We start from the raw sequence: 8,891 nt of genomic DNA on the forward strand, positions 1-8,891 counted from the left end.
AATAAAATTCAACTGATGAAAACCAGCAAAAAATCTGATCTTTAGGGTTAGCGTAGAATTCCCTACAGATAGTAATACTACTAGAAGTCAATTTTTCAAATGCTACTTCAACCAGATTTCTATGGGGATCATAGCATTAAGATTAAGTAAATAATGAGGAGACCTTTACAGAATTAAAGGCAAAACATAAATCAAAAGGGCTGATACTACCAGCAATTTAAGCACCAATAAAATATCTATATGTAACAGAGAGAAGAAAAGTTAAATGTGTCATAACACAAAGTAACGTACTCAAAGAACATTAAATGACACATTGAAACAATTCAATTTGTTATATAAAAAACCCTAGGATGAATAACAGAATTGAACAAACTCTTCTTTACCAGCTTCAAAAACCTATACGGGTTAATAATTAATCAAAATAGACTTTACCTGAAACTTGAGAAGTCCACTGTAAGAGGTGTAGAGAATGCTGCATAACCAAAATCCAGCAGAGTTTTCATTGTGGGGTGGACAATGTGCAAGTTGGAAAGGATTTGATTTTTTGCTTGGATAAACCTGTTATGCCATGGTCTAGAAAAATCCAGGCCTCTGGAAAAAAAACCAAACAAAACCAACCAAAACAAACATACAAAAGAGCTCAAGCAATACTTGGATAAAACATTCTTACCTATACAAATTACTATTAAAAAGCTTATTTCCTAACATGAATGGTTAAGTGCCATACACATATCCTCAATATGATGCAGTGGGAGCCAGTTGATCATACTCTGTCTGATCAACCATGTTTTATACTCCAGACTATTTTCAGATCGCCTGCTCTTCCTGAAGCTCTTTCAATGTAAACTTCTAACTTCACCAACTGCTAACAGGCAGTATTTCTCATCAATATTTAGATGGCACACATTCTGATGCTTCAGCAAATCATGCAATTCAGATAATTATGTTCTGTCTACCTGAATTCCTATTCTCTATTTTGACAGAGCATAACAGCCTCTCCTTCGGTCTCAAGGTTTCACCTCATAACACCAAAGTCACAGGAAACCTTGGCATTAGATGCAGTTTTAGCATGTTAAAGTACTGTACAATGCTGCTGTCTGCCAGTGAACTGCCCCGCACGCACACACTTCATTCCAGAGCCGGCTGCAATATGACTTCAGTGTCTGGGCACTCAGAGCCAGAAGTCTCATTTGCAGTCATTAGTGCTACTCCATGTAACTGTAACAACAGTAATAAAACACTGCCAGTGCTAAAACTTTGTAAAGCATTCAGATAGAAGATGTTCAAATGTCAGATCCTCTACAGAGAGAAAATAATTTCTCATTAAGAGACCCCAGAATTAATATTGTCCCATAACTCTGTTCACGCAGCTCAACGAGAATTTCACGCTTGCAGCTGAGTGTGTTTTGCCAGCGAGCTATTTGCTAACTTAATCTGCTCACAGAGGTGATAAAGGCAAAGGTGCCTCCTCTTCATCTTCAAGTCCTTTTACGTCTGGTTTAATAAGAACACTTCGCACTAGGAAAAAAAAAAAATAAACATTAGAAGAAAATGAAGCCATATTCAATAGGCACTGTACTTCCTCAGTCTTTCTCCAGATTGAACCAAGCACACAGTAGGATGGAAAGGTAACTGCATCATCAGAGTCTTCAAAACACATTCGCCCAAAGGTAACGCCAAATCACAGCTTCTGTCAAATACCTATACAGATTCAGGTGGCTTAATTCCAATTCTGTCCCCTATTCACGAAGGTTTTCAGATAGACTAGTGTTTAAATAACGAAGTACTTTAAGTGATTTCTGCACTGAGAGGATGGGCAGTCACTGGAACAGGCTCCCCAGGGAAGCGGTCACGGCACCAAAACCGTGAGAGTTCAAGGAGCGTCTGGATAATGCTCTTAGTCACATGGCTTAGTTTTAGGCAGGCCTGCGAGGAGCAGGGATTTGGACTCGATGATCCTTATGGGTTCCCTTTCAACTTGAGATATTCTATGATTCTAAGTATTTATGGCAATTTTGTTTAATATAATTATAGTGCAATACTATAATTATTCCACTGATGACATTACAAAGAAGTTAGTCCCATGCTAAATTGTGTATTTTTTTAATCTGCATTTTTAAAAAGATCAACCATCCACCAAAATATTGACAAAATTTGGCTCAATTTCAGATTTCAGATACTATAAATGTAAATATAAAATACATTAATACATGATTTCAAGGGAATACACTTTAAAAATTCCAGTTCATGACTCTCTCTTAAAATTTTAAAAATCGACGTGAGTTGCATGAGTGATATCTGAAAACAGGTAATTATCTTTGCAGATTTTTATTGCGAGCTTCCTCATGCATAGAAAGCAGCATCAGAAAACTTATGGATGTGCTTGTGGATCACCAGCTTAAAAAAAGCTGCTGTTCCTGAAGAGGGAAAAAAAAAAGAATAACTAGTACATTAAAAGTTTCTACTTTCTTTCGTACAAAACAGCGATACATTCTTGCATCAAATTAACTAAACAGGTTAAAGACTTAATGAAATAAGGTCATCAGCAATCAACCTTTTTCTCATGAAGTCTACAGTGGCCTTTGTCTTTGCTTGAGCTATACCTTCGGCTGGTTAACTTTTTACTAGTCCAAATAAAATCAGCAAGACTTGCCTTAAACATTATGGCCAATACACATTTGTTGCGGCAGAAAAGGAGAAATCAGTGGTTAATTACAAAGATCAATCCACAAAAATTATTTTCAGTGGGAGGACATGGAACAGCTCATAAAATATATATATATATATACATACACAGACATTAATATATTAATATTAGTACTGCGTAGTTTCTGGTACTTACCCACAAATCTTCTCATGCTCATTTCATAATCCCTTATTATCTCCCCTAAAAGCTTTTCAGCTAACAGTTTTCTATCGTTGCCTTCCATAAGCGACCGTGGCACCAATGTGAGCACGGACATGAGCCACTGCTGCTGAATGGGAACCACCGGATTACTTTGCACGCACTTCTTCATAAAGAGATAGTTTGTCTGAAAGGACAATATTGCCAGAGGTCTAATAAGTGGCTATGTAAATAGTTTTGTGTTAGGCTTGACAATGAAGTCTCTTTTTATTTACCATTTCTTACGCTTAAGGGCAGGTGACATAATCTAATCTTTTCTGTATTCAACTGACCAGTACACTAAAAGCTACTCTATGGTTGGTAAAACGGTCTCCCTATCTCAATGCTTAAATACAAACTATGGTACTTTTGAGTATGGCGTTCTCCTTGGCTCTCTGCTGTTTATGACTGACAATAGAACAGTTCAAGGCTCCTGTTGTTTCTTGGACAAACATTTATCTGTCAAAAAGTATGCACAAATAGGGATGTTTTTTGGACAAAGAAATAGGTATTTATGCTTTCAAGTGCTGGCTTTGTTATAAAACAAAAAGGGATCTGAATCTTGATAGTCTTCAGAATGAGTTTACCTAACATTGGCTAGGAAAAATAGATGTTCCCTTAAGCTACTTAATATAAATATTTCAATGCTAATTTGAGTTTCAAGTGGCTCTCGGAGATAAAGTCTTATTTTAAAAGCTATACACAAATTCCAGGATTTTGACGTGTTCTTCAAATCAGGTGAAAAACGTCAGACTACTTTTTGTACAGGCTGGAGTATGAACTATGACCTCAACTGAAAAAATCCTGAAGCCTGTTAGAATTTTTTCCAAGTAATGATCTGTAACTAAGGTATAGATCAAAACTTAAATTACTGATGGACATACTTTCTGTAATAGAAAAACACTTTCCTTCTATTGGACCACAAGAAAAGATTCCTGTTTTGCTTCCTATTCCATTTTCCCCAACAAGACTACTGAAAAAGCTTTTCCTGTTTAACCACCATGAATTCCATATAACATGCTCAACCTCTCTGAATAGAGACCATTCACTCTTCTACTCTAAAAAAGCAGAATAAAGAATTTAACTCACTCTTTGTTGTTTTTGCTTACTGTTCATCTGTATAAAAAGGAACAGAAAATTGTAATGTATTAAGAACATATAAACAAACAAACACATCAGAAACATAAAATTTAATAAATACTATTCCTAAATAAAGACTTTATTCTGCAGATATACAGGTATCAATTTCAGTGGGACTACTTGAGCATATAAATACATTTATGAATTACTAAGGATTGACATAAGTATCTTTAAGTAAATAATAATAAGTAAGAGGTATAAATGCCCCAATAACAAAGAACAAAACAGGCAACAGCTAAAATATTAAAGAAATACTTTCTCACAGTGGAAGGCAGTTCCGGGATAGGAGGTACAGGATCTCTGTGATATTTTTCTTCCATGGATACGTGATAGACTTTTAAAGCTCGATCAATTCTGAAGTAAAACAGAATCAGAAGTGCGGAAAAACTACAAATAATATATTAAAAAATAACGCTATCCTTTTAATTGACGCAACCTCATTTTCATGTTTACCCACTCTTTGATCACTAAAAGGTAAGGCTGCCTTTGCATACTCTGTCCTCTCTTATATAAAGAAGCACATTCATCTTGGCCACAATCACAATATATACATGCCTTGATTCACCTCATCCAATTGCCCAGTGCTCCTGTTAGGATTATATCTTACTTCTCCTCACACAACTACAACAGATCTTGTCCAACTGTATTATGGAAAAAAAAAAAAAAAAAGAAAAAAGTGCAGAACAAAACTCGTAAAGCTGTTTAAGACCAGCTCTTTTTTACTGCCCGTGGTTATAAATCGCTAAATAACTATCAGAAAACTTTAAATAGTTAATGTTGGCATGTCCTGCTGACCTTACGCATTAAAACATTTCAGTGCATCCTTTTGGGATACGCTCTTTACATATCTTGCAAAGAGTATTTCATCCTTATCTCAATATAACTCAGCTAAAAACTCCCAAGTGGAAGTTAGACTGCCACTCAAATCATTACTTCATGGGAAGGCGGTTCACTTTGCTCAAAAATGTAACTGAATCGATGTTGCAGCAGAATATAATGCTGCTATGTATGTATATATTAATAACAGTTATAGAACTGGTTACCATCACCAAATCTAGTCACAGCAAATGGAATCACTAAAAAGCCACACCAACAAAAATAACATTATTTATATCAGTGACAATATTTAAAATGGGTTAAATTAAGACTGTATGTAGGTCTTTCATTTCCATTTCTTCTTCTGAAGGCCAAAATATTTTTTTCTGCACTTTTTAATCCTATCAAATACCTTTAGATTTCCTTACCTTTTTCACCTTTTACACGAAAACACAAGTTGCTATATATTTCATAATACTACTATAAACAACGCAACCTTAGCCCACAGAATCCTCTCAATGTTTATACCAAGATAATCAACATATCTAGGGATTCTTCAGTAAGTTCCTGAAAATAATGTAGGTATTTCAGGAATAAATTTATATCAAAATAATAAAATAATTTTTAAAAATAACTTAATTTTCTGTTAGATCTACAACGATTATAGGAAAGGAGCCTTTTCCTATTCTCTTTCTTCCTCTGCAAATGAAAATCTTGAAAGGCAATTTTATGTGAATTTACCAATCATCTTGGCAGCTGTGCTCCTCTGGCAGCGACACAGATCACTAAGCTCAGCAGCAAACGCGCTAAGATAGTGACAAAGAAGCCTGTTTGAAGTAGACCCACATTTGGATCATTCATACAAAAGCAAGGAAGTAATCCAGACTTTCATTCTCTTTGAAAAAGTTCTTCATAAAGAGAAAGGATTTTTTTCAGTCTATCATAAACAACTTTCAAAATGTGAAGGTCACTTTCTCCTCCCAACTCACCCCAACAAACATACCTCAAGCAGACTTTGGGTGCTGTAAAAGAAAAAACATCAGAGATTCCATCAAATGGTCTTCTATTATTAATGATTTTAGATGGAAAGTGTTCAGCACTGCAATAGTGACATCAAAAGCCTCTAAAATTAACACCATTGTTATTTCTCAGATGTCAAATGTGCAATGTGTCTTTCATTTGAATTTCAACATTTCTTGAATGACATGAAACTCACAGTAACTGGTTAAGCATCTTTTGCTGTTCGTTGCATCTTCGGTATGTCAATAGTTTATTCTGCAATGGTGACATATCAGATATGACTGATGAAGGTAAAACAGTGGGAAGAAACGAAGTTCTCAAAGTCTTTTTATTGGAAGGTGCTCCATCTGAGCGTGGCATCTAAAACCATAAGAAAACCAAGATTCTAGAATACCATTAATCCTGTCCAGAAAGCAGTTAAACAGATGCAGTTTAACAGATGCATGTATTAAGTTGAATGTACATAAAATGTAAAATGAGGTAGCCTCAGGGATTTCCACAATCTAGGTATGAAAGCTTAGCTTTCAGAAAACAGGAAAATACCACATATGCTAAAATGGCAAAGTTCAACGGAAAGTGCATACGTGCAATGTCTGCAATAGTAAAAAACAGTGGTACGGTTCTATTAACTCAAGATTAGCATATTGCATAAAAGTAAAGTTCTATTACAAATCTCTTGAAGTGCTAATCTATCAGCTGTACACAGCACAGAAGACACCAGAAGAGCAGCCTATTAACCGCCCTGGCAGGCTGCGCCAGACCCGCCCTGATGTAGGTACAGTTCCTGTACCGATGGGGCCTGAGACAGCATTGCTGTTCGTTGCTGTGGCTTCAGCAGGTGACTACCTACTTCTTTCTTGTCTGGCCACTAAAAAAAAAAAAAATCACTGCCTCATTAAGTCCACCCATGCTAAATAACATGGAACAAATTCAGACAAGGGTGGCCTCTAAAGTTCTGAGGAAAAAAAATGCCCAGAGGCATCCTTGATATTTGGTATTACTGCAAAGATAAAGCTGCAGCAAATTTTCAGATACGAGATCCTAGAATTCTACTGAAGTGAGAGGCAGTCTTTAAAGGAAAAGAAACAAAATCATAACGACATCAATACAGACTTATAGCTTCACCACAATGTCACACAAATAGGAGCAAAGTTATGAGAAAGTTATTCTTTAGACACTATACCACAGTTAAAGAGAGACAGAAAAAGTGCAGGAAGTTATCAAGAAAGCATTTCTATAAAAACAGCATCCTATTCTTCTTTTCACATTTCTCAAGGAGAAAAAGAATTAAGCTCATTTTCTGCGTGCAAAGTAGTCATTAAAGGTTCTATTCCATACATGGAAAGGTTAAGAAACTGCATGATCATCTTGTAAAAAGCAGTGCAAAATTGGACCCTTAAGATCATCGAGTCCAACCGTTAACGCAGCACTGCCAAGCCCAACACCAAACCATGTCCCTCAGCACCACATCTCCCCGGCTTTTAAATCCCTCCAGGGATGGGGACTCAGCCCCTGCCCAGGGCAGCCTGGGCCAGGGCCTCACAGCCCTTTCGGGGAAGAAGTTTTTCCCAGTATCCAACCCAAACCTGCCCTGGCGCAGCTTGAGGCCGTTCCCTCTCGTCCCATCGCTTGTTCCTGGGGAGAAGAGACCGACCCCCCCGGCTCCAGCCTCCTTTCAGGCAGTTGCAGAGAGCGATGAGGGCTCCCCTCAGCCTCCTCTTCTCCAGGCTGAGCATCCCCAGCTCCCTCAGCTGCTCCTCATATGACTTGTTCTCTAGACAGATACTTGGGTAACCACGGTTAAAGATACTTGGCAACCAAAGTTTGATAATCACTTCATACAAAGACAGAAAAATAGAAAAAAAAGAAGGAAAAGAAAGAAAAAAAAAAAAACAAAACCAAACCCAGCCATGTGACGGGGCTCTGGTTCACTAAAAGACTATCCTTCTACAGCAGCTTAAGTCTTGCTTGTGGCTGAGTATGGCTATCCCAAAAGACTCACGGTAGGGTTCCCCTGGAAACACGATGCACAAACCCATAACTGCATTTCAACAGGTTCTCACAGGGGAGCAGACAGCCAAAGCTACCTCCTAAATTAGTGCTATGTCCTAGAAACGAATTAAAACGGATGGTGGTGCAGGCATCAAAAGAAATAAAGCTGAGCTAAAGAGAGCCGAGCCGGTATTACGTTTTCCTGGCCCCCTCTCAGCCCAGCGGGGCCCGGAGACAGAGCCCTGTCGGTGTGGAGGGGAGAGCAGCGTCAGCCCCTGCGACCGCCCCAGCCCCACGGAGAGCCGCCCCGCCGCCCTCACCTCTCCCGCCGCCTCGGTCCCGGGGGCGCCGGGCAGGACGGCGGCGCGGAGGCGACTGGGGACAACACCGCCGTTGCCACGGAGCCGAGGGCGGGCGGCTGCCGGCGGCAGGGCTGAGGCGCGGCCAGCGGGGCCCGGCGCCGCCCGGGTCTCTGACCGGGGGAGAGCGGGGCTGCTCGGTGGCTCCCCCGGGAGGGCGCTGCCCACCCACCGCCCCGCCGCCATTTCAAGCGGCAGGGACGCAGGGCGGTGCCAGGCCGCCCCAGCCCCACGCGTGGCCAACCGGCGCCCTGCGCAGCTCCCCCAGGGCTCCCCTATGAAACCACTAATTGCACGGCCAGACCTTCAACCGCCTGCCCTCAGCTTTCCGAGGAGACTTCTCCCTTGAAAATAAAGCAGCACGCAGCGCTGGAAAGGGGGTCGTGCCTGCCTAGATCCCCACCGTTAACAAGGTTCACCTGTCCACAATGAAAAGCTCATTCGAGGCCCGTTTGTTCACAGAAAGGGGGTTTGTTGCACTTGGTACGGTACCAGGCTACTAATATGCTCCTGTGAAAGAAAAAAGAAAAATCTTGGAAAAATCTTACCTTAAATTTCCTATTCTGCCACAGGGCTTAATGTAGGCTAAGCGAGTCAGTGGGTCTCTGCTGCGGTGTTCCGCCTGCACAAAGCAGGCAAAAACCTTCTTGTTCCAGAACACAGCAAGAACGCTTAAGAAA

At 39.8% G+C, this 8,891-nt stretch overlaps 1 protein-coding gene across 1 annotated transcript in view; it reads right to left on the reverse strand.

The window, feature by feature from the left end:
- DNAH12 (dynein axonemal heavy chain 12) overlaps positions 1–8,304 on the reverse strand; it is a 72,496-nt gene extending 64,192 nt beyond the window's left edge. Inside the window, exons 1-7 of the mRNA XM_087744360.1 lie at positions 8,173–8,304; positions 6,057–6,220; positions 4,288–4,378; positions 3,974–4,000; positions 2,843–3,032; positions 1,443–1,518; positions 433–591 (exon numbers count right to left, since the gene is read on the reverse strand). Coding sequence (XP_087600486.1) covers positions 433–591; positions 1,443–1,518; positions 2,843–3,032; positions 3,974–4,000; positions 4,288–4,378; positions 6,057–6,220 — 707 coding nt within the window. The 5' untranslated portion in view covers positions 8,173–8,304. The remainder of the gene's footprint in view (positions 1–432; positions 592–1,442; positions 1,519–2,842; positions 3,033–3,973; positions 4,001–4,287; positions 4,379–6,056; positions 6,221–8,172) is intronic.
- Positions 8,305–8,891: the final 587 nt, after the last annotated feature.

This window comes from Nipponia nippon, unplaced genomic scaffold (genome assembly GCF_047370975.1).
Source record: "Nipponia nippon isolate SJK-2023a ecotype South Korea unplaced genomic scaffold, ASM4737097v1 scaffold_9, whole genome shotgun sequence".
In the NCBI taxonomy this organism is placed as follows: Eukaryota; Metazoa; Chordata; class Aves; order Pelecaniformes; family Threskiornithidae; genus Nipponia; species Nipponia nippon.